Below are 26,730 nucleotides of genomic sequence, written 5' to 3' on the forward strand. Positions count from 1 at the left end.
GAAGTGGTGAACTGGATTAGGAACTGGTTGACGGACAGATGCCAGAGGGTGGTGGTGAATGGAATTCGCTCGGAGGAAGGAAAGGTGAGTAGTGGAGTGCCTCAAGGATCGGTGCTGGGGCCGATTCTGTTCAATATATTTGTGAGTGACATTGCCGAAGGGTTAGAAGGTAAAGTTTGCCTATTTGCGGATGATACTAAGATCTGTAACAGAGTGGACACCACGGAGGGAGTGGAAAACATGAAAAAAGATCTGAGGAAGCTAGAAGAATGGTCTAAGGTTTGGCAATTAAAATTCAATGCGAAGAAATGCAAAGTGATGCACTTAGGGAATAGAAATCCACGGGAGACGTATGTGTTAGGCAGGGAGAGTCTGATAGGTACGGGCGGAGAAAGGGATCTTGGGGTGATAGTATCTGAGGATTTGAAGGCGACGAAACAGTGTGACAAGGCGGTGGCCGTAGCTAGAAGGTTGTTAGGCTGTATAGAGAGAGGTGTGACCAGCAGAAGAAAGGGGGTGTTGATGCCCCTGTATAAGTCGTTGGTGAGGCCCCACCTGGAGTATTGTGTTCAGTTTTGGAGGCCGTATCTTGTTAAGGATGTAAAAAGAATTGAAGCGGTGCAAAGAAAAGCTACGAGAATGGTATGGGATTTGCGTTACAAGACGTATGAGGAGAGACTTACTGAACTACACATGTATACTCTGGAGGAAAGGAGAAACGGGTGATATGATACAGACGTTCAAATATTTGAAAGGTATTAATCAGCAAACGAACCTTTTCCGGAGATGGGAAGGTGGTAGAACGAGAGGACATGAAATGAGATTGAAGGGGGGCAGACTCAAGAAAAATGTCAGGAAGTATTTTTCACGGAGAGAGTAGTGGATGCTTGGAATGCCCTCCCGCGGGAGGTGGTGGAAATGAAAACGGTAACGGAATTCAAACATGCGTGGGATAAGCATAAAGGAATCCTGTGCCGAAGGAATGGATCCTCAGGAGCTTAGTCAGGATCGGGAGGCGGGGCTGGTGGTTGGGAGGCGGGGATAGTGCTGGACAGACTTGTACGGTCTGTGCCGGAGCCGGGGTTGGGAGGCGGGGCTGGTGGTTGGGAGGCGGGGATAGTGCTGGGCAGACTTATACGGTCTGTGCCCTGAAGAGCACAGGTACAAATCAAAGTAGGGTATACACAAAAAGCAGCAAATATGAGTTATCTTGTTGGGCAGACTGGATGGACCGTGCAGGTCTTTTTCTGCCATCATCTACTATGTTACTATGTATCCAGCCTCAGATGCCTTCTCGCTCCACTGGAGAACAGAGCTTCTATATGCCGTTCCTCCACTACCTCTCTTGGGGGAAAACTCTTCTCAAACTTCATTGAGACCTAGGGACCATGATTCTAATTGCTCCCTAGTGGCCTCCTTAAAACTGATTCCCTCTCCTCCTAGAGTTATCATCCAGACAACCATTCAAATAATAATATTAAGGTTATCAATTTTGAAAAGTAACCAAATAATATACCTGTTAATACCAATTACTTTACATTTAAACACCTTTATTACAAAATATCAAAATAATACATTCTTTAAAATCCCAAATCCTGTCGGACTTGCTGCTTAATGATAACAAGACCGCACGTAGCTACGAAATGTCCTATTAATCCTATAGGCAAACTTGAAATAAATCACATGAAACAACTTATTTCGTAGGAAAATAGTCCCAAAAAGTCCAGTTCCTCTTACAATGGCAAATTCCAATCCTGTATATATCGTGTATTCTAGAAAAGGTGCAGTTCTGTTTTCATTCTTTCATCGTTAAGACAAATGTTTCTTCCTTAACTGCGTCAACACATCATGATGTGTTGTTTTTTTGTGGTGCTCAGACTCAGTCACTTCTCCAGCATAGTACATATATAACCAATTGCCCAAATTGCTACTAAAATGCAGTCCGATCATTATCAACTTAGTCCACAATAGAAAATGTCTTGTTCTCTACATAAACTCATGCTTCGCCAACCAAGCATCCACAAAATAGTTTCAAATCTGCTGCCCGAAAGCACAATGGGGGAAATGCCTCAGTGGGTAGCCGTATGCTTTCTGCTATCCCACTATAATCTAAGTTGCTATTGATTGGACTGCATTGTGATAGCAATTTGGTCAATTGGTTATATATTACTACATTGGAGAAGTGACTGAGTTCGAGCACCAGTCAAAAACATGTCATAACGTTTTGACGCAGTGAAGGAACAAACGTTTGTCTTAATGACGAATGCTAATGGCTGTAGAACTGCACTATATAGGAACATATATAGGATTGGAATTTGCCTTTGTAAGCAGCGTGGACTTTTGGGGACAATTTTCATAGGAGATAAGTTTAATGTGATTTATTTACTGCTTGAAAGTCAACTCCACCCTCTGGCCCTTTTTTCCCACCAGGCTCACTATCAGCTAAGATATAGAATTTGTTTATGTTGTGAGCCTGGTAGCTAGTGAGTCCCATGCATGAGAATATTATGCCTTCTTGTCCTCTGTGAAAGCTGTTACTTATCTGTAGCAGATGTTCTCCGAGGTCAGGAGGCATATATGCAAACATCCCTCCTGCCTCCCTTTGGATTTGTTGTCTTATTGTAATGCTGATCCCACGCTTGAACGTTGGGCCGGAAAGCATGTGAGGTGGGGTACTGCCTCAAAGATTTAAAGTGACAGTGCACTTGGCAGTGTCCGCACTGGGTTCCGTGGATAACGTCACTCATATGTGAGAATATATGCCTATTAAATATTTGCCATTTGGTTTCCCAGTTTTCTAAGGTCTATCTGCAATTTTTCACAATCTGCATGTGTTTTGACAACTTTGGATAGTTTTGTGACGTCTGCAAATTTAATCACCTTACTCGTCAACCCATTTTCCAGATCATTTATAAATATGTTAAATAGCACTCCACTATTCATCCTTACCCATTGAGAAAAATGGCCATTTTAACCCTATCCTCTTTTCTGTCAAATAACTAATTCCTAATCCACAACAGAACATTGCGTCCTATCCCATGACTTTTTAATTTTCTCAGGAGTCTCTCATGAGGAACTTTGTCAGAAGCTTTCAGAAAATCTAGATACTCTACATCAACTGGCTCACCTTCATCCATATGTATGTTTATGCCTTTAAAGAATGAAGCAAATTGGCGAAACAAGACTTCTCTTGGCTGAACTCATTTGACTCTGTCCTGTTTGTCTACGTGTTCCATAATTTTATTCTTTTTATAATAGTTTCCACTATTTTCCCCAACACTGAAGTCAGGCTTACTGGTCTGTAATTTCCCCAGTCATCTCTGGAACCCTTTTTAAAAATCAGTGTTACATTGGCCACTCTCCAATCATCAGGTAATACGGTTGATTTTAATGGCAAGTTACAGATCACTAACAACAGATCAGCAATTTCATGTTAGAGTTCTTTCAGTACCTGGGGTGTATGCCATCCAGTCCAGCTCGGTTGATAATGTGTATCTGGATTTTCAAAAGTCATTTGACAAAGTACCTCAAGACTCCAGAAGAAATTGGAGAGCCATGGGATAGGAGGTAGTGTCCTGTTGCAGATTAAAAATTGGTTAAAGGATAGAAAATGGAGAGTAGATTTAAATGGTCAGTATTCTAAATGGAGAAGGGTAGCTAGTGGGGTTCCTCAGGGGTCTGTGCTGGGACCGCAGCTTTTTAACATATTTATAAATGATCTGGAGATGGGAGTAACTAGTGAGGTAATTAAATTTGCTGATGCCACAAAATTATTCACAGTTGTTAAATCACGAGAGGATTGTGAAAAATTACAAGAGGGACTTACGTGACTGGGTGTCTAAATGGCAGATGACATTTAATGTGAGCAAGTGCAAAGTGATGCATGTGGGACAGAGGAACCCGAACTATAGCTATACCATGCAAGGTTCCACGTTAGGAGTCACCGACCAAGAAAGGGATCTCTGTGTCGTTGATACGTTGAAACCCTCTGCTCAGTGTGCTGTGGTGGCTAAGAAAGCAAATAGAATGTTAGGAATTATTAGGAAAGGAGTGGAAAACAAAAGTGAGGATGTTATAATGCCTTTGTATCGCTCCATGGTGCGACCACACCTCGAATATTGTGTTCAATTCTGGTCACCGCATCTCAAAAAAGACATAGTGGAATTAGAAAGGGTACAGAGAAGGGTGACAAAAATGATAAAGGGGATGGGACGGCTTCCCTGTGAGGAAAGGCTGAAGCGTCTAGGGCTCTTCAGCTTGGGGAAGAGATGGCTGAGAGGAGATATGATAGAGATCTATAAAATAATGAATGGAGTGGAACGGGTAGACATGAACCGTTTGTTTACTCTTTCCAAAAATACTATAACTAGGGGTCATGCGATGAAGCTACAAAGTAGTAAATTTAATACGAATCGGAGAAAATCTTTCTTTACCCAATGTGTAATTAAACTCTGGAATTTGTTGCCGGAGAATGTGATAAAGGCGGTTAGCTTAGTGGGGTTTAAAAAAAGGTTTGGCCGGCTCTCTATGTACTTCAAAAAAGTTCACAGAAGGTGTTCTTTCACTGCTGTGTCCACAAAGAGGTGTAGAGACTGGGTCTTAAGGGACGCTGGAACTGTCTTGGGCAAGTTAAAGGGTACCTCTCACTGACATTCCTGAGAGGCACTGAAGGGCCATTGCAACTGGAAAGTCCTGCAGGGCTGTCGGGATCTATGGCTTGGAGGAGCAGAGTTGGGTCTGCCATAGCAGTCCTTCTCCTACATTTTGTTCTTGTGATAGATGAATCTTGGACCTTCCTAAGGCATCTAGGAAGCATTGGATTCCAGTTGGGCTCCTGAAGCCTCTCATTGCCTCTCTGTACCATTTTCAGGCAGAAGCCTTCTCCGGCTCTCCCTAAGTTCTGCAAACATTTCATCATCTGTTCATTTTGGTTGTTTGGATGATAGTAAGCCATCACTGTTATTTTCTTCCCCATGTTAAATGGAATTTTTATCCATAAAGATTTTACAATATGTTTTGTTTCTTAAAGGTCTCTTATCCTCTGACTCTGTAACATAGAGCCCCATGTCACCATTAACTTGAACTTCCCTATGATTGCAGTATAATTTGTACTGTGGAATCAGTGTCCATTCATTCTCTGAGGACAAGCAGGCCTATCTATTCTCACAAGTGGGCAACGCAGGCCACGTTGCCCCGTCTGGATCTTAAGACAAGCATAACAAGAGCTTTGTGAAGCGCGAGATTACTTTGTACCACGCGTTTGCAAGTGCCTTCCTGCCAGCTGTGCAAACGCAGGCACTTCAGTTTTGTTTTGTTTTTTTAACTGTGATGAGGAGTAGGTGTACTTTTCTCACTGTTTCCACACTTTTCTCATTCCATGAATTTCTTTTGTGCTTTCAGCGTGTTTTTTTTTACCTTTTTGGCGGTCCTTCTGTTTGCGGAACATTGTTTTCCCTTTCCTTAATTTTCTTAGTTTTTTTGCCAAATTTTTAAGTTCCCTTAATTTTTTGTCATCACAGGGGCTGCTTTTGGGCTTTGTTGGGTTCACTCCCCATTTTCTTTTGGGTGCCTCGTCCCTTTTTCACGCACCATCGCTTCTTTTAATTTAGCAGATGAAGTATTCCTGTCCATGTCCACTAAAGTTCCCAGTGGCTTCAAGCGCTGTACCCGGTGCAATTGGACAATCTCTGGAACAGATGCCCATTCTTGGTATCTTCAGTGTCCTGGTCCCAACCATTGCCCCACTAACGGATGCCCATTCTTGGTGTCTTCAGTGTCTAGGTCCCAACCATTGCCCCACTAACTGTGTTCTCTGTCTTTGCATGAAGAAGAGGACTCAGATTTCCAAAGAGGCACAACATGAGAAGATTTTTGGAGCCAAGTCTGGTTCCTCGACATGGGCATTGAGGTTGGAGGCATTGACATCAAGTGTTGCACCGGCATTGGGAGCATTGGTAAGCATGGCTGTTGCTAGACAGGCATTGGGAGCAGTGAATCATCAAGTGGGTCTCCTCCTGTCTCGAGGCCTCCTCCTGTTCGGGGCCCCCGGGACCGTCCATCATCAGACCCAACCCCCGAGGCAATATGTGAATTCGACATCGTCCTTGGCAGCACCAAGGAACCTTGGTGCTTGCTTTGGGTGAAGGCCACGAAGCGTCGTCATCGGTTCCCTTGACGCATGGTGCTGGGAGCTCCTAGGCATTAAAAGATTCGGGACCCAAGAAGTATTGATGCTGGGAGGGACCGCTCCCCTCCTTACAGGAGGTGCTGATTATCGGTCTCCCAGCAGCCAAGATCCAGTTCCCACATAGACCCCGGCAGTTTTGCAACCTGTGCCTGAACTGGCACCCCAGCCTTTCCTGGTGTTGACTGTTGATAAGCGCATCCAGGCCTTGCTTCCTGAGCTGCTGGATGGCCTCATGCAATGGTGTGCATTGGCATCGGGGGGTGCTTGCGCTTACCCCGCCTTCCGTTGTGGCCCCACTTGGTCCTCAGCTGGCAGTGCAGCCCCTGACACCAATGCCGCAAGCAGTTCCACTATCGACTGCCACCCAAGCCGGCACTCCCTTGATGTTGGTGGAGGAAGCTTCGCCAGAGTTGAGGCGGAAACCTGCTTGTCAACGCCATTCTCGAGGACATGGTTCCACCATGTTGAGGCAGGTTCGGTCTCAACATTCCCATCAGGAGGTATTGTCTGACACTGAAGAGGAGGAGCACTCATGGGATTCAGAGGAGGATCCAAAGTACTTTTCCTCGGTCAAGTCCTATGGAGTTCCCTCTGAACCCTCCCCTCCACTTGAAAGGAGAAAGTCTCTTCCAGAGAGCCTTTCGTTCCCAGCTTTTGTTAAGAAATATGTGATACCTATTGTATGTTTTTCCCTTTGTTGCTTGACTGTTCACTTTATCATCCATGTTATATATCTATTACCAACTGTATCTATACTCTGAAATGGCATAAGTCATGACAGAAAATTGTAAGCCACATTGAGCCTGCAAATAGGTGGGAAAATGTGGGATATAAATGCAATAAATAAATAAAATGGCTGATGCTATTCACTTTCCTTTGGAAGTGGAGGATGACCCCGGGGTGGCATCCAGGATCTCTGCTCAGAGGATAGCAGTGTGTAGCCTCTCATGGCTGTGTGTTTCTGACCGGGAACATTCTGTTCAGCAGAGGTTGGCAGATGCCCCATGCAGGGGGATAACCTTTTTGGAGAGAAGGCTGAGGAGGTCGTAGACCAAATCAAGAAATATACTGATACCATCTCTTCTCTCTCCCGTCAGGCGCCTTCTGCATCTACCTCTTCAGCTAGGACGACTTTTGGCAAGTCAAAGAGGAGTCCCTATTACTATCATAAGTGTAGGTACAACTCCTCAGCATGCCAGCCTGCTCAGGCTCAGCCCCAGCATGCTCGTTCACGTCAACAGTGTGTACCTAAGGCTCCTTCTGCTCTCCAGGCAAAGCAAGGGACGAGCTTTTGGCTGGCTCTAGCAGAGCATAGCCACAGTAAAAGTGTCCATCCTGGACGACTTGCTGGTTGGGGGGAGGCTGAAAGTTTTTCAAGAAAGAAGGCCCCTTGTAATCTCCGTCCGGTGGGCTGTTCAAATAGTCTATCTTGGGTACGCCCTCAATTGGTACCTGAAACCTCCAAATTGCCCACCGAGAGCTCACTCGTTCAGCTCTCAGCACAGGCAGGTACTTGCAGAGGAGCTCTCAGCCCTTCTGAAGGCCCACATGGTTGAGCCCATTCCACCAGGAGAGGAAGGATGGGGTTTCTATTCCAGGTATTTCTTTGTGCAAAAGAAAACAGGGTCGATGAGTCCCAAATGCAGAAGAAAGACTACAAATTAGAGAGAACTGTTGAAACAAAAGTTGGACTAGAAACCAGAGTGCATGCAATGCAGCACCAGAGAAATAGAAACATTTTGTTTAAAGATCATAAACCATTCAGTTTGACATATATACAATAATAGGGGAAATCAGAAAGGTGGGGGGAGGGAGAACATTTTTCACATCAGTTTATTAGAGTATGACCATTAATAAATGACTTGAACAAAGAATAAATTTGGACTTACACTGTCAGAAAATGTCATTTTTAATGTTTTAGACACATTTACATAGTTTAATATGCAAACCTGTGAAACTATGCCATAGAATTAATGAAACATAGCTGCAGAGTTGTTTCACTGCAGATTTTACCCTTGATCTGTTGCAGGAAACTTGGGGCTTTGGTTATAGGTGCCAAAATTGTGGCATATTCAAACATATGTAGGAAAAGTATAAAGAAAGAGAAGGAAGGGATGAAGACCAGGAACAGCATAGTTTGGCAGCACAGTTAGGCAGACAGATTGGATGGACCCAAGTTACCCTTACATGTCAACAATTTGAGTGTATTTCAAAGCGCGTCTAAAATTAAAAGTAAAGACATGCAGAAAAGAGATTACCTAGGGAGTAAGATGGATTGTCATCAACTTTGAAGTGGAGGTTGCAGGCATCAAAGTTAACAAATAACCCTTACAACCCTTAGGTGTGTCTTTGGCAGTTCCTTCAGATAGGCCATGCTCTAATAACGTTTACTGTTTGTTATTTGTTCATAAATAATTAAATCCTGTTCAGGCTGTTACTTTCTGGGTAAGCTTCAAAGATACAATCCTGGCAAACTCCAGAATGGATTTAGAATATTTGTTATATATTGATTGAATCACAAGAGGCTGTAATTTTTATTTTACCAAAATGATTTGTCATTTGATAGGTAAAACAGACAAGAAAATATCTTTTTTTTGTTATGCCTTTGTTTAATGGGGAGGTTCTCAACATGTAGTACACAGAGACCCCAGGTCTTCCTGGTTTCACCCCTACTTCTGCTGTTGCTTCTCCAGACCAGCAGTGGCAAAACAACCTGAAGCAGTCTTGAGTCTGCAATATCCATGTCGCTCTTGGCTCTGCTGATCTCCAGCCCCAGAACAGAAAGTTGGCATCAAAGTGGGTGGGGGACTGGAAGAGCTGACAGTGCAAACATGGATACTGGTGCTCCGAGGTTGCTTCAGGTTGTTTTGCCAGTGCTGCTAGTCTAGAAGAAGCAGCAGCAGCCCATGGGAATAAAAATACATGAGAGTAGACACGGGAGGGGAGAGAGGGAGACGCTGTACACCACTTTGGTTGTGAAAGGCACAGAGATGGGTTTGTTGTTAAAAGTACTTAAGCAAAAAGTTAAAGTACTGGCATTAAAAGTAGTGAAGTAAAAGTAGAAAGTTTTACCCTCCCCCCCCCCCCCCCCCCTAAAAAAAGTAAAAGTAATAAAGTACAGCTCTTAAAACTACCTTTTTTTTTTTTAAACTACAGAGTAAAAAATATTCTTAAGTTGGACCACAGAATCTAGTATGTTTACAAGCCAAACTTCCAGGGGTCACACAAGGTCCTTCCAAGGAAAAAAAAACACCCTGAGCATTGCAGTGGGCAGAAGAACATTAATACACCTATTAGAAAAAAAAAAGTAAGCTGGATTAGTACAGATTAGTCCTACACAAACACTTGATGCTAGCAGAAGTCCCGGCCTTTTTCACACATGGACAGAGGTAGCTTCTCATGAAGTATAGAATAAGTAACCACAAACTAAAAATAGAAATATGTAGACAAAATTTTAACTGAACCCCCAAGAAGCCATACTCTGTATACAATGCAAAACGAAAAAACAGAAACAGTAATACATCCCTTTGTACCATACACAATATAAAGAGAGCAGATGTAAATTTCAAAAATATATATAGTCCAATTGCTACATTAAAAATTAACAAAACAGAAAATAAGGAGATGCATTGGACTAACTTTTTGACTAGTTTTTGGAGGTGAAAACCATCTTCCTTAAGTCAGGACAAACATACTATTAGACCTACTGTCCTGAAAAGGTAGGTTTTGGTCTCCGAAAGTTAGTAAAAAATGTTTTATTTATTAACTTTTAAGTGGACTAGCACGACTACCAACATTACTTACCTTAAATTAAAAATAAAATTCTTTTTTCTACCTTTGCTGTCTGGCCATTTCATTTTTCTAATTATGTTGGTTCTAGTCTTTGGTTACTGCTTTCCTCTTCTTTTAACTCTTTCCAAGGGTCTCCTGTCCATGAGTCATTTTTTTTCCACTTCTGTCTTCACCTCTTCCACTACAACCTACACCATCACTGATCTATTCCAGCTCTGTGAGTGTTTAAGCAAACCCTTTGACCGTATCCATTGAGGGGTAATTTCTATTAGGCATCCCAATCATTTTGAAAAGATGACTCCTATGTCCCCCACCTATCAAGTCTTGCCTAATTTCTCTCACTGTCCCCAGCCCATAGCCTCTGTCTCCTCCCCCCCTATTCAGTATCACCCCATCTCTGTCTTCTCTCATCCAGTCATGTCTCATTTCTCTCTCCCTCCCCTCTCATACAGTCTTACCCAATTTCTCTCTCCTCTCAGCCCATTGCCTCGTCTCCCTCCACGTTTATCCAGTATAGCCCCATCTTTCTCTGTCATTCTCTCTCTATCCCCACCCATCCAGTGTTGCCTAATATATCTTTCTCCCCTCCCACCCACTGTGGCCCTGTAGTACAGTATCGCTCCCCCACCCCCGTGTACCTCCGCCGGGCCTGCACTAATAAACTACCATGGGAGACACTCGGGACTTTGTTCTCTGCAGTGCCGCTAGTGCTTCGTACACCAGTCCCAGAGCTTTATATCGAAGGAAGGAGGCTTGGCGCAGAAAGCACTAGTAGCACTGCAGAGAGCCGGGATCCATGCATAAGTACATAAGTAATGCCATACTGGGAAAAGACCAAGGGTCCATCGAGCCCAGCATCCTGTCCACGACAGCGGCCAATCCAGGCCAAGGGCACCTGGCAAGCTTCCCAAACGTACAAACATTCTATACATGTTATTCCTGGAATTTTGGAGTTTTCCAAGTCCGTTTAGTAGCGGTTTATGGACTTGTCCTTTAGGAAACCGTCCAACCCCTTTTTAAACTCTGCTAAGCTAACCGCCTTCACCACTTTCTCCGGCAACGAATTCCAGAGTTTAATTACACGTTGGGTGAAGAAAAATTTTCTCCGATTTGTTTTAAATTTACTACACTGTAGTTTCATCGCATGCCCCCTAGTCCTAGTATTTTTGGAAAGCGTGAACAGACGCTTCACATCCACCTGTTCCACTCCACTCATTATTTTATATACCTCTATCATGTCTCCCCTCAGCCGTCTCTTCTCCAAGCTGTACAGCCCTAGCCTCCTTACTCTTTCTTCATAGGGAAGTCGTCCCATACCCGCTATCATTTTAGTCGCCCTTCGCTGCACCTTTTCCAATTCTACTATATCTTTCTTGAGATGCGGCGACCAGAATTGAACACAATACTCAAGGTGCGGTCGCACCATGGAGCGATACAACGGCATTATAACATCCTCACACCTGTTTTCCATACCTTTCCTGATAATACCCAACATTCTATTTGCTTTCTTAGCCGCAGCAGCACACTGAGCAGAAGGTTTCAGTGTGTTATCGACGACGACACCCAGATCCCTTTCTTGGTCCGTAACTCCTAACGTGGAACCTTGCATGACGTAGCTATAATTTGGGTTCTTTTTTCCCACATGCATCACCTTGCACTTGCTCACATTAAACATCATCTGCCATTTAGCCGCCCAGTCTCGTAAGGTCCTCTTGTAATTTTTCACAATCCTGTCGCGATTTAACGACTTTGAATAACTTTGTGTCATCAGCAAATTTAATTACCTCGCTAGTTACTCCCATCTCTAAATCATTTATAAATATATTAAAAAGCAGCGGTCCTAGCACGGACCCCTGAGGAACCCCACTAACTACCCTTCTCCATTGTGAATACTGCCCATTTAACCCCACTCTCTGTTTCCTATCCTTCCTATCCTTCAACCATGGTAGTTTATTAGTGTGAGCCAGCAGTGGTGAAGTGGGAGGGAGGGAGTAAAAACTGTGCTGCAGGGCCATGGTGGATAGAAGGGAAGAGGGAGTGGGCCCTATATACAGTGAAAGTGTGGTTCAGGCTGGGGAAACAGCTAGGTCTGACATCAAAGTAATAGTGGTGACAGAGGCAGAAAGCTTTTGCAAAGGGATCAACATAAGATTCACAAACTTAAATCTCTGGAACCGAGCTGTCTGAATTCTGCCGTTGAATTTGATTTTTAAGTTGCTTTTTCTTTGATTTCTAAGTTGCTTTGGCTGTCTTTTTCTATCTTTGTTGATTTAATTGTTATTGCATCATCTTAAAGTTTGACTTATTTTTTTTATATTCCTATCATGAGGCACTGATTTTGCTGCAGTCTCACAGGTGTTCCCAGCCAGAATATGCTCCCTTTATGGTTCATATCTTCTGCTTTCATGTAATCCTTTTTTTTTTTTCCTGATGCTGTCATAGGCCGTCTTCTCTTTCACAGCTCAGACTAGGAGTAAAAGATGTCAGTTGACCATCGTAAGCATTACAAATGCTTAAGCAAGATAGTGATGTGCCCCATAATGTCATCTGTTCAAGAATCTTGCCAGGGATCATCAAGATCCACTAGGGGTCATTTTGAGGAATGAAATAATTTTGCATCCTTAAAATTGGTGTCAAAGACATCAGTGGAAGTACAAGGGAATATTGAACCCCTAAAGAATGTAGTAACTCATTTACTTCTGAAGCCTATTAATAGACACAGGGAACAAACCTCATCACTTTTTCAGCTTACAGTGTACATTGGGCTCTGAACCTCTGCACTTAGCTGATTAAAACAGTATTAAGAACACGTCACAAGTCCATCAATGCTGATCTGTTTTGCATGACTTAGGGATATCTGAATCTTCTCTCCCATCCCCAAAGAAGATGCACATGAAGAAAAGCTCTACATCCATTTGGTTTGCTCATCACAATGGTTTGCAGAAATAAACTTTGAGCTTTCAGGGCTTCTTGGATCAGTATATGTTATCCTGAGCCCAGCAGACAATTTTTTATGAACTTTGGAGGCAAATAAAAGCATCATTCAGTGCATGAAAAATGCTAGTCAGTGTGTATTGACTGGCTCAATCCCACATGAAGAGCCAAATAATTCACCCACTACTGCCTTCCCTGAGCAGTTGAGGATTTACAGGCCATAACTGAGTTTCAAGAGTTGAGATTAGATGTCTGTGGTAAGTAGTACAAGAACAAATTCTGAGAGGGCAGCATATCCATAGCTTTGTCAGTGGTTGGCTTGAATGTCCCAGGAGTCCTAATGTGATCTTGCTCAACTGTCCTGATCGTAGATGCTTCCAGAACCAGACTATAACTCAGCCTTTAGGAGCTAACAGCAATTCACTGCGCTTTCAAGGGTTTTCAGAAACTAGGTGGTCATGTCTTGGCAGAACCAGGGTACATTAATTTATTTAAATCCCTAAGCATTATACCTTTGATCAGATATTTTCTAAAATACCTGATCAAAGGTATAATGCATCTGCCTTCCTCCTGATCAAAAGGTATAATGCATCTCTCCTCCTCCATACTTGCTGCTTATTTTTCTGACCCCATTCCTACCCATTTACTCTTATCTTTTCTACTTCCATCCCTTCTGTTGCTTGTCCTCAGAGAAAGTGAAAGAAGAAAATACAAGGCGACATATTTTTACACGAGGGTGATGGCACTCCCAGAGCCCTAGCACAGAGATGCTCACCAGTGTACCTGTTGGCAGTGTCCACCATGCAAATGCATGCCTTCCTGTGTGCCATTATCATTGAAGACCAAGGCAGTCATATTTCTTCCACAGAGCAGAAAGGACACTTTTTAAAATTCTCTCCTTAGCTTGTGACTTCACCACCTTTATGCCTATTGTTGGCTAGTTTACTCGTGTTCTCTTGTTTGGGACCAGGTACTCCCTTCTTAATCTTTTTGGCATTAAAAATAATTTTTTCCCATGGTTCCATAGGTCCTCTTATGCCTCGAGTGCTTTGGCTTGGCAGAGCACTCCTTTTATCTAGACACAATAGCATCATTTGATTTTGCTGCGGCTATTTTTGTCAATGTGCTCAGAAAACTCCCAGTGGTTTTAAAATTGTACCACGTGCAACAGCACCATGTCTCAAGGATACCCATTCATAGTGCCTGCAGTGCTTGGGACTGAACCATAATCCTTCTCGTCACCTGTGTTCACACCTATCAACAAGAAACATTAACAGTGAAGAGCAGCAGCACAAACATATTTCCAGTGCAGACAAGTTCAATCCATCAAAATTGGCGTTGGTCCCTATGACTCCAGAAGCTGCTTCAGACACTGGGAGCACTGGCTCAAGGAGGTCTTCCTCTGTCTTGATATTTAGTGTTGATAGCACCCATCAGTTTTGGGGTCTTTGTCCCACACTGAGTACACATAAGGATTCAATGATGTCCTTTTTGATATTGAGCGACACCATTGCCAGGCAGAGGCCAAGAAGTTCCTGTTGAAGCATGGTATTGACATTGTTGATACGCGAGGATTCTCTCTGAAAGGACTGCTCCTTCTCCAAGTCTGTGGGGTAGGCATGCCAGACTCCGTCAAGCTGGGACCAGGCCATCGATTCGGCCTTGATACAAGCAAAGAATGCGACCATACCAACTGTGCCTCAGTCTTTATCAGTGACCAACTTCAAGGAGTAGATCTGGGCCATTCTTCAGGAGAAGATGAGGTGCCTTTTTACTCTTAGCTGTGCGAAGGCATCGAGGTCATCAGCATGGGCCCCATCTCATCCTGAAAGGCCTATGAACTGCCTACTATGTCAGCACTGATGCCTTGAAGGGCACCAGAATTGGCACTGGTCGAGATGATGTTACTGTCCAGCCCTTTGGGGGAGGAAGCTTCCAGTGGCCCAATAGACTGAGGCAGGCGTAGACTCTGGTTTCTCCACAGGAGTATTTCTAATATTCTGATTCGGACCCCCTCCTGGGAGTCTGGCCAGAAACCAGATATGTTCTTGAAGGAAGGGTCCCTCAGTATCCCATCAGATCCCTCCTCTTCCTAAGAAAGATGAAGGTTTCTTTCCAAGGAACTCTCCTTTACAAGTATATAAGATGGCTAGTTTCATCTCATTTCAGCTTGACATCGAGGATGAGCCCAGGGCCAAGATGCTGGATGTCCTCGACTCTGTTATTCTCTCCTTAGGAAGCTGTGACAGTGCCCTTGCACAGAATCCTTCAATCTGTACAGATGAAGCAATGGGAGACCTGTATATAATATTTAAACTGCTTTGATTGTACCATAGAAAAGAGTTATATCAAATCCCTTCTCCTTTTCCTTCTCTTTTCCTCTCTGTACAGCCTATTCATAAGAAGGCTGACTATGTATAGAATCCAGAAGGCTCGAGAAACTCCATTTTTCTCACAGTTATGTGGTGATTGAATCCACTGTCAAACTTTCAGGAGTTCCAAGACTCTTGGTGCCCTGGGAGACAGTTTCATACTTTGTGGAGTCTTTTGGGAGACAAGTGTTTTAGAATGCTATGCTGGCCTCCTGCATACATTTTTACCAGTTTTTTATGATCATGCATTTGCGGAATTATTGTGCAAAATGGTGGACTTCAGATTCTCTACCTCTTGTAAAAGCCATAGAACTTAGTCAGCTAGTAGCCAAGCAGCAAGATTATGATTCTTTTGTTGTGGCATCCCAGTCTTCTACCATGGGTTTTGAATGGGCAGAGTCACCTAGCTACATGCCTCAGACCTGAACATAGAATTCAGGAGGAGCTGGTGAATGTTCCATGCCAGGGTGACAAATGTTTGGTAAAAAGATGGAAGAGGCTGCAGATCTTATCAGGAAACATACGGATAGCATCAAGTCAGTGTTCCTGCCCACTCCTAGCACAGTCTCCTCTTTCAGGAAGCACTCTGGTGGAGGGCATCGGAGGACCTACTACTCAAAGGTGTTGATTTCCTCCACCCTCTCATCCATTCCAGACAGCCCAAGCTCTTGATCCCACCTGCGGCGCAGATGAAGTCTCAGCCATCTGCCAATGCAGGGAATGAGTTTTAGATGAGTTCCACAAGAGCATAGCAAGAATAAATTTAGCTGTCCCAGATGACCCACCAGTAGGAAGAATGCTGAATTTTCTTCCAATAAAGGTGGGCCCTTGTAACCTGAGACCAGTTGGTTCTCAAGATAGCCTGAGCAGGATACTCTTCAGTTGGAAAGAATCTCTCCAAATTGCCCAACATCATCAAAGTTAAGCTGTCAGCACCGGGAATTACTTACACAGGAGCTGCCAGCGCAATCAAACTTATTCTAGCAGAGGAAGAAGGGAAGGGATTCTTCTCCAAATACTTCCTGGTCCTCAGAAAGACAGGGAGATTTTGTTTCATCTTAAACCTAAGAGGCCAAGACCTGAGCAAGTATCAGCAGAATTTCAGGGTAGTTTCCTTGGGCACTTCACATGATTCAGGTAATTGATTGGCTATGTCCTCTGGACTTAAAGCATGCCTGTTTCCTCATTTGGATACGTCCCCAGTCTCACAACAAGTATCTGAGATTTTGAGTAGGGAAACACCACTACCAGTATTGTATTCTGCCATTTGGCCTTGAGTCAGCTCCCAGGGACTTTACAAAGTGGTAGTGTCGTTACACAGACTGGAAGTGCATGTGCTTTTCTATCTGGATAATTGGCTGGACAAGAGTACGAATGTAATGCAAGAAGCCATGTGCAAAACTATTCCAAGTGCTGCAGCTCCTGGGGTTTGTTGTGAACTACCACGAGTCTCACTTTGAACCAGTCCAACAATTGAAGTTCGTAGGAGCCCTGCTCGACACGATTCAAGACAGAGCTGTCCTGCCAGACCAGCACATAGGCGTTTCTAGTCTCTATATCGCTGCAAGTTCAGCAGAGTCGGCAGGTATCAGCTCAGCAAATGTTGAGATTGCTAGGCCACAGGGCCTCAACTATCCATGTGACACCCCTAGCGTACCTCTGTATATTCTAGCTTTTCAGTGTTCCCATGGCAAGGAGAACCTAGCAGATCTCTCTCGATCTCGATTCAACACAATTTGACCAAGGGACCCTGTGTGTTTAATCAAATTTAAAGAAGATGATGCATTGTAAGCTTTGATCTGAAATAGCTGTGCGCTATAAGAGATCTTACAGCTTGTTTTCTTACTAACATCTGATGCTGCTGCGTCTTCATCTTTACTTGATTTGATAGAAGTTGGTTTAAAATTTTCTGTGCATTAGGATCTGCCCCATTTTCACATTTCTGCCTATATTTTGGTTTCAGAAACCCAAATAGTAGCAACATTCCATACTACCAATCCCAGGGTAAACAGTGCCTTCCCCCTCTATCTCAATAGCAGACAAACGTTTCCTCCAGGAACTTGTCCAAACCTTTTTTTAAACTCTGATATGCTAAGAGCTTAACTATTTGTTGAGTGAAAAAATATTTCCATGTAACTTCATTGAGTGTCCCCTAGTCTTTGTAATTAAAAAAAAAAAATTCTATTCACTTTTACACGTTCTACGCTACTCAGGATCTTAGACCTAAATCATATCCCTCCTCAGCCATCTCTTTTCTAAGATGGAAAGCCCTAACTAACCTCTTTAGCCTTTCGTCATATGGAAGGAGTGCTGTCCCCGTTATCATTGTGGTCACTCTTCTATGAACCTTTTCTAATTCTTCCATATCTTTTTTGAGATATGGCATCCAGAACTGAATGCAGTACTCAAGGTGAGTGTGCACCATGGAGCATTAGAGAGGCATCATAATATTCTTTGTCTTATTTTCCATCCCTTTTCTAATAATTCCTGGCATCCTGTTTACTTTTTTGGCCAGCACGACACATTGGGTAGAAGATTTACGCATACTGTCTTCAATGACACCTAGATCTTTTTCTTGAGTACTGACTCCCAAGGTAGACCCTTGCATCAGGTAACTTATGTTTGCATTGTTTTTCTAGTGTGCATCACTGCATTTGTCTACATTAAATTTCATCTGCCATTTGGATGCCCAGGCTTCCAATTTCTTAAGGTCTTCCTGGAATCTTTCACAGTCCGCATGTGATTTAACAACTTTGAATAGTTTTGTGTCATCTACAAATGTAATCACCACACTCGTCATTCGATTTCCAGATGAAATATGTTGAATAACACCGGTCCCAGTACAGATCCTGCAGCAGTCCTTCATTGAGAAAAATGGCCTTTCAACCCTATCCTCTGTTTTCTGTCCAGTAACCAATTCCTAATCCATAATAGAACATTACCTCCTTTCCCATGACTTAATTTTCTCAGTAGTCTCTCATGATTAACTGTTGTCAAAAGCTTTCTGAAAATCTAGATACAGTACATCAACCAGCTCACCTTTATCCACATGTTTGTTCGTACCTTCAAAGAAATGAAGCAGATTGGTGAGGCAAGACTTCCCTTGGCTGAATCCATGATGAGACTGTCCCATTAAAACCATGTCTGTGTTCAGTAATTTTATTCTTTATAATTCCACTATTTTGTGTGGCAATGAAGTCAGGCTTACCGCTGTTCTGTAATATCCCGACTCACCCCTGGAACCCCAGATCACCGTTATATTGGCCACCCTCCAATCTTCAGTTACTACGGATGATTTTAACGACAGGTTGCAGATTACTACAGCAGATCAGCAATTTCATGTTTGAGTTTTTTTTTCAGTACCCTAGGGTGTATACCATCCAGTCCAGGTGGTTTACTACTCTTTAATTTGTTGATTTGGCTCAGTACATCAGGTTCACCGAGATCTCGTTCAGTTCCTCTGCATTGTCACCCTTGAAACCATTTCTGGTACAGGTAGATTTTGCTTCTTCTGAAAAGACCCTTCATAACAAACACCCTACTCGAGTTTTCAATGGAGGCCCAACTCAATTAGTTTTATAACTGGCCTCTTCAAAACTGATTCTATTTTCTCAGAAGACTCATATTTCGACTCATATTTCTTCGTCCCTTTAGGTTTCAATTTCCATCACTGATAATCTCATATCATTACCCCTGACAGCTTGGAAATTGAGTGGCTTATATCTGCTACTCTTTGTCTCCAACACCTATGCAGAATATGTGGATCACAGCAGGAAAAGTCTACCATGCATGCTTATACCTTTAAGTGGAAAAGATTTCCATCTAATGTTTTTAGTAATGGTTATGATTCCATTTGGAGTTCTCCAAATACTGTCCTGCATTTCCTGTACTATATGGAAAGAGACAGAGGGTAGTGATAAGTGGAGCCTGCTCTGAGGAAAAGGATGTTATCAGTGGTGTACCGCAGAGGTCAGTCCTCGGGCCGGCTCTCGTTAACATCTTTGTGAGTGACATTGCGGAAAGGCTGTCTGGTAAGGTTTGTCGCTTTGCAGATGATATCAAACTCTGTAATAGTGTGGACACCCCGGAGGGTGTGGATAGCATGAGGAAGGATCTAGCAAAGCTTGAAGAATGGTCAGATAATTGGCAACTAAGATTTAATGGTAAGACATGCAGGGTCATGCACTTGTGTTATAAGCATCCAGGGGAATGGAACAATATCAGGGGTGAAGTGCTTCTGTGTATGAAAGAAAAGCGGGTCTTGGGGGTGATTGTGTCTGATGACCTTAAGGTCTTAAAAAAGGTAGAAAAAGCGACGATCAAAGCCAGACAGATGCTTGACGGCATAGGAGAGGGATGACCAGCAGGAAAAAAAGAAGTGATAGTGCCCTTGTATGTCTCTGGTGAGGCCCCATTTAGAGTACTGTGTGTAATTCTGGAGACTGCACCTACAGAAGGATATAAACAGGATGGAGTCGGTCCAGAGGGTGGCTACGAAATTGGTAAGTGGTCTCGGTCATAAAACATATAGAGACAGGCTTAGGGACCTCAACATGTATATGCTACAAGACAGGGGAGAGAGGGAATATGAAAGAGACATTTAAATACTTTAGTGGCGTTAGTGTGCAGGAGGTGAGCCTTTTTCAAATGAAGGAAAACAATGGCATGAGGGGGCTAACGATGAAGTTAAGAGGAAACAGGCTTAGGAGGAATCTAACAAAATACTCTTTCAAAGAAAGGGTGGTGGATGCATGAAATGGCCTCCTGGTGGAGGTCGTGGAGACGGGGACTGTGTCAGAGTTGAAGAAAGCATGGGACAGGCATGTGGGATATCTTAAGAAAGGCAGACTGGATGGGCCTTTTGGCCCTTATCTGCCATCAAGTTTCTATGTTTGTAATCGCATATGCAGATATCACAAAGTATGTCTTCTCAGACTCTCAGCCTGTCATGTCCTTGTCATCACAATGTCCAAGCAGTTCTGGATTCATGAAAGGGCTTCACGTTAAGCCACCATTTCAGAAGCTTCTTGTACCTTCCAATCTCAAGAGCTGCCTTTTGAACTAATAGAGTCTGCTTCATTCGAGGATCTTATTTGGAACATGTTTTTTTCATGTAGCCCAAATTTTGACTGAGTAACTTCAAGCTATGTCCATCAACAAGCCATATGCTCAGTTTTATCACTGATTTTGTTCTATGTACTCATCCCAAGTTCTTATCAAAGGTCGCCAGACCTTTCACATCAATGGCAACATAATAGTTTCTGTGTTTTGCCCCGAACCTAAGAATCTGAGCAAGTTCTTCAACTCTGGGAGCGCTCCCTTACTACTTTAAAATAACTGAATTCATCAGAGTCTACATAACTGTTTGTTTCCTTTGACCCTAATAGATAGATGTTCTGATCAAATTCAATCAAATGAACTTTAGCAAATTGGTTAGCATCCTGACTTGGCACTTTTCTAACCACTAATGTAAAACCTCATTAGATCAAGTCACTGTAGCTACTGTGACTCATGAAATGTGCTTTGCAAGACACTATAAATCAAAGCAGTGGTTTGGTCTTCAGTCCACAATCAAAGATGCAGTCTGTCAAGCTGTTGGAGAATCTGCTTTTATAGCACTTGTAAATCTCACATTTTTTTTATTATCGTGTTGTTCCTGACCAGTGGATAAATTATAGCTAAACTAAGCAGCCCTGAGTTTTGGAGTCGACCACTAGTGTGTTTGTCTTAGTCCTGCTTATTCACTGTAAAAGCATTGTTATCTGTAACAGGTGTTTTTCATAGCAGGATTGAATGGGTACACAATCCCTCCCACCTCTCCAAGAATTGCATTCCTTCTTGAGCTATGGAATGGAGGTATTGGAGAGACCCCTGTATTTGGTATGGGCTGCACATGCTCAGAACTTTGAACAGGGAAGCCTGTTGTATATGGGTCTTATGCTGTTAGTTTTCAGTGAATATGCCTAAAATCAGTTTTAGGAAAGATATATTGCACATAATTGAACCTTAGGAAGATCAGTTCAACACCTTTTATATTGTTATTTTTTGTCTCCCAGTTTGTGCTTATATAGTTGGGTGGTACTTAGAGGATCTAAAGCTACTGCTGGACAGACTTCTATTGTCTGTATCCCGGTAATGACAAGACAGATTATGATGTGCTGGAGAGAGTTTTGACGGCAACTCTAGTAGTCGGAATGTAAGGACAATATTGGGTGGACTTCAATTGTCTGAGTCCTGTATATGGCAAGATAGATCAGGATAGGCTGGAGTGAACTTTGACAGCAACTTGGCCACCTTTAAATCTAGACTGAAAACCCACCTCTTTGACATTGCTTTTGACTCGTAACCACTTGTAACCACTCGCCTCCACCTACCCCCTCCTCTCTTCCTTCCCGTTCACATTAATTGATTTGATTTGCTTACTTTATTTATTTTTTGTCTATTAGATTGTAAGCTCTTTGAGCAGGGACTGTCTTTCTTCTATGTTTGTACAGCGCTGCGTATGCCTTGTAGCGCTATAGAAATGCTAAATAGTAGTAATAGTAGTAGTAGTAGTAACTTCAAGTTGGGGCATAAGAACAGTGCTAGGCGGACTTCTAAGATCGGTGTCACGAAAATAGCAAATAAAGATGTGTGTACATATTTAATATCACCTACATTGTTGGTTTAATCAAGAATTGATAATGAGTATGATTGTTGGGTGGACTACTGGATGGACAGTTCAGGTCTTAGATTCTGAATATACCAACTTCTTTGAAGACTTAAATTTAACATTGATCTTGTTTAAACAAGGTGTTTCTGTTTGTCATCATAAATAGTTGTGCTAAAGGTTAGTGTCTTGTTTTTATTTTTTAAAGTTTCATCTAAGAAAAGAAAATTGGAATCATTTGAATCGCCCCCTCAAAGTATCTCTCAAGGCAGTGAAGATGTTCAGCTTACAAAAAAGAAGAAAGATCACCATGTAAGTTTTTCTGTATCTTCCAATCTGAAACATGTTAAAACAAAATTTCTTGCTTTTAATGAGAAACAAACCAAGTCAGATACCTTGCTATTAGAGATCTTGATGACTATATTTAATATCTTTATCACTTTTGCATGTGAGTCGATGTTTCTGTAAGCATGTTTTTTTATGTAAACCATTGATATAAGCACAAAAGATCCGATACTCAGCCTGCAGTGATTAGTATTTTGCTGACTGCTGCCAGTGTTAAACCCAGAAATTCAATTCTGGGCCATGTCCAGGCACCGGCATTGAATTTCCAGGTTTTTGGTGCCAGCTAACGCGTGGAGGGGCATAATCGAACGAAAACGTCTATCTCCATGGGCGTTTATCTCAGAGAACGGGTCCGTGAAGGGGCGGACCGAACCGTATTTTCGAAAAAAATAGACGTCCATGTTTTATTCGACAATTTGTGAGCTGGGCGTTTTTGCTTTTCAGCGATAATGGAAAATGAAAGCGCCCGGCTCAAAAACGAATAAATCCAAGGCATTTGTTCGTGGGAGGGGCCAGGATTCGTAGTGCACTGGTCCCCCTCACATGCCAGGACACCAACCGGGCACCCTAGGGGACACTTTTACAAAAACAAAAAAAAAAAGGTAAAAGAGCTCCCAGGTGCATAGCACCCTTCCCTTGTGTGTTGAGCCCCCCAAATCCCCCTCAAAACCCACTGCCCACAAGTCTACACCATTACTATAGCCCTAAGGGGTGAAGGGGGGCACCTACATGTGGGTACAGTGGGTTTGGGGGGGTCGGACGACTAAGCATTAAGCAGCACAATTGTAACAGGTAGGGGGGATGGGCCTGGGTCCACCTGCCTGAAGTCCACTGTACCCCCTAACAACTGCTGCAGGGACCTGCGTACTGCTGCCAGGGAGGTGGTTATGACATTTGAGGGTGAAAATAAAAAGTTGTGAAACATCATTTTTTGTGGTGGGGAGGGGGGTTAGTGACCACTGGGGGAGTCAGGGGAGGTCATCCCCGATTCCCTCTGGTGGTAATCTGGTCATTTAGGGCACTTTTTGGGGCCTTATTCGTGAAAAAACAGGGTCCAGGAAAAGTGCCCTAAATTCTAGCTACAAACGCATACTTTTTTTCCATTATCGGCGAGAGGCGCCCATCTCTGTTCGGGTGATAACAATGCCCCAGTCCCGCCTTCACCACGCCTCCGACACGCCCCCATCAACTTTGTACGCTTCCGCAATGGAGTGCAGTTGAAAACGTCCAAGTTCGGCTTTCGATTATACCGATTTATTCGTTTTTGTGAGATAAATGTCCATCTCCCGATTTAGGTCGGAACTTGGGCGTTTTTCTCGTTCGATTATAAGCAGGATAGTCAGTTAAGTGCGATATTCTGCACTTAACCGGCTATGGGTTACCGCATAAAGAAAGGAATGGATTTTATGCAGTCCTGTTTATGTGGTTAACCAAGCCAGTTAAGTGCTGAATATTGACACTCAACTGGCCAAGTGCTTACTCTGCTCCTGTTATGCCCCCAAAAAGTTGATTTTCAGTTTGGTGCTAACAAGTTATTTTCAGCGGAACTAAGGCTGCTGAATAATAATGGTTATCTCAGAACAGGAAATATAACCAGCTAGGAGCCATTTATGGCCTGTTAAATTGTTTTCAGTATCAACCCCAAAGGTAATTAAAACTTTGGTTCTCAATTCTGGAAAGCTATTACTGTGGACACATGGTTTTAAGTAAGCACAAAATGCAAACTTCTTTGATGTCTTAAATTTATAATTTTAAAAAGCAGTGTTTTAAAAAGATATTCAGTATTAGAATTAAAGAGGAGGTGAACTGGACAGAACAAGAAATATGAAAATGGAATTGTTCTGAAATGGTCCAGATCATGGCAGAAGATGATGAGAGAGCATTTCTAATGGGTTAAAATGGAAGATGATGAAAACAGATATATGGTATATAGTAACTAAAGAGATCATATCGTCATATTCTCTCTTCCATGAATTAAAAGTGATGATGTGTCGGCAAGGTGTCAGGAAGGAGCATTTTGTACCTGTTTGAGAGTTAAGACATGGACATTATCACCCCTGTGACAGTAGTGACACCACCATGGATGTAACTACTATTGAGCAAGCCCAGCCATAATTATATTGTTTGTGTATGTGAGGGGGGTGGGGGGATAAAACAGCAGTGATGGTGCTGGAAGGAGGCGAGCACAGCACATGCTGTACTTTTTCTAGCTGTGCTGTTGAACCGCCTGCTGGTAAGTCTTTAAAATCTCCTCCATGCAGCCCAGTAACAAGTAAAGTGCTGAAGTGCCTCATTTCCTGCTACAGTAGTGTCAGAGTCTCAGCATAACAGCTATGAGATCTTGCAGCTCATACAGTGTGATTTTGGCACTATAGCTTCCTGAAGTGAAGCACTTAAGCACTTTATCGGCTGCCCAGGTATTTAGGAAAGAATTTGAAGACTGACTGAGAGGCACTGTGGCAGCATGTTTGGAGGTAAATGTAGTGTGTTTTCCACGCTTGCCTCCTACCAGACTTTAAAAATGTTACATATGCCCCATAGGAAGGGGAAAGAAGTGAAAAATCTTTTCTGAACCCTCTGTCACCCCTCAACTCCTCTTTGCAGACCTGGGATACTTCTTGGTCAGAACCCTTCTCAGACCAGGTCCCCTATTCACTCACTGTGCACCTGACACCCCTCTCCATGATCCCATACACACCTCCTCCACTGCACCACAGCCCTAGACACTTTACATGACACACATCATACACAAACTCCCACACATCACAGCCCTACTGTGCCCCTGACGTATAGAAGCTCCTCCAACACCTTAAATATCTCACATACAACAGGCATCCACAAATAACCTTACTGTCTTAAGTACCTGCCTACTGCACACCTTACATGTACTGTCCTGTACATACAAAAATCCCAGATCCACACTCCTACCCCTAATATCCATAATGACTCTTTGTCAGCAATTTTGCTGAAGGGTTAGAAGGAAAAGTTTGAGTTTCTGTGTATGACATTTGCAAAAAAGTGGACTCCCCAGAGGGAGTAGACAACATGAGATGTGATCGGCAAAAATTAAAGTGTGGGCTAAAGCTTGGCAGTTAAGTGGAGACTCCACCCTCTCCCTTTACTTTTTGGGCCTGAGAATTTCTTCCTCCTCATCTTGACTTCCAGCTCAGTCAAAGCTTGGGCAAGGAACAGCAACATGAACTTTCATTTACAACTGCCTCTGATTTTATATCCTTTTCCAGTTTGCCCCCTAGACCAGTCATTACATCAACAGTTTTCAGCAAAGGTCAGGCATTAGGACTCCTTATGAACTCTACAATTTTTTGCTATAAAAGTAGCCACAAGGTGTCAGTGCGCAGTGACTGAGGGTCCCATCCATCCCTCTGAACAATATCCCCTGCCAACTTGGTGAGCAGAAGACCTGAACTGAGATTTGAACCCAGACAGAGCAGTACTGCAAATGAGCCTTTGGCCAGCTCCTTGTGACATACTTTGATTCTGATGAGTGGATTCAGATATGTCACCTTTCTTAAATTCATAAAATATGGATAAGATCCCCTATGTCTCTTAATAGTGTATCAGTGCGTCTGTAATAAAACTGAGTTCTGTAGGAAAAGCTTGGTCCTCAACTTTGATGATAATAACACTGCCGTGCAATGTTAATCCAAATGCCAGGAAATGGTGGACATTGCATTAATAGACATAATTACTAACGTGCCCCTACCAGTTTTCTGTTTGTTACCAAGGTTAATGCTTGTAATTTTATTGCGTCCCATTTTATGCAGTGGGACCTACAGTGGTGGAAATAAGTATTTGATCCCTTGCTGATTTTGTAAGTTTGCCCACTGACAAAGACATGAGCAGCCCATAATTGAAGGGTAGGTTATTGGTAACAGTGAGAGATAGCACATCACAAATTAAATCCGGAAAATCACATTGTGGAAAGTATATGAATTTATTTGCATTCTGCAGAGGGAAATAAGTATTTGATCCCCCACCAACCAGTAAGAGATCTGGCCCCTACAGACCAGGTAGATGCTCCAAATCAACTCGTTACCTGCATGACAGACAGCTGTCGGCAATGGTCACCTGTATGAAAGACACCTGTCCACAGACTCAGTGAATCAGTCAGACTCTAACCTCTACAAAATGGCCAAGAGCAAGGAGCTGTCTAAGGATGTCAGGGACAAGATCATACACCTGCACAAGGCTGGAATGGGCTACAAAACCATCAGTAAGACGCTGGGCGAGAAGGAGACAACTGTTGGTGCCATAGTAAGAAAATGGAAGAAGTACAAAATGACTGTCAATCGACAAAGATCTGGGGCTCCACGCAAAATCTCACCTCGTGGGGTATCCTTGATCATGAGGAAGGTTAGAAATCAGCCTACAACTACAAGGGGGGAACTTGTCAATGATCTCAAGGCAGCTGGGACCACTGTCACCACGAA

General features: G+C 43.0%; 1 protein-coding gene across 3 annotated transcripts in view; it reads left to right on the top strand.

Moving 5' to 3' along the window:
- SMARCAD1 (SWI/SNF-related, matrix-associated actin-dependent regulator of chromatin, subfamily a, containing DEAD/H box 1) overlaps nt 1–26,730 on the top strand; it is a 314,928-nt gene that overhangs the window by 86,347 nt on the left and 201,851 nt on the right. For all 3 annotated transcript variants that reach the window (XM_030190695.1, XM_030190696.1, XM_030190698.1), the window contains one exon: nt 22,143–22,246. In XM_030190695.1, coding sequence (XP_030046555.1) covers nt 22,143–22,246 — 104 coding nt within the window. The remainder of the gene's footprint in view (nt 1–22,142; nt 22,247–26,730) is intronic.

The sequence above is a fragment of the Microcaecilia unicolor genome, chromosome 2, assembly GCF_901765095.1.
Source record: "Microcaecilia unicolor chromosome 2, aMicUni1.1, whole genome shotgun sequence".
In the NCBI taxonomy this organism is placed as follows: domain Eukaryota; kingdom Metazoa; phylum Chordata; class Amphibia; order Gymnophiona; family Siphonopidae; genus Microcaecilia; species Microcaecilia unicolor.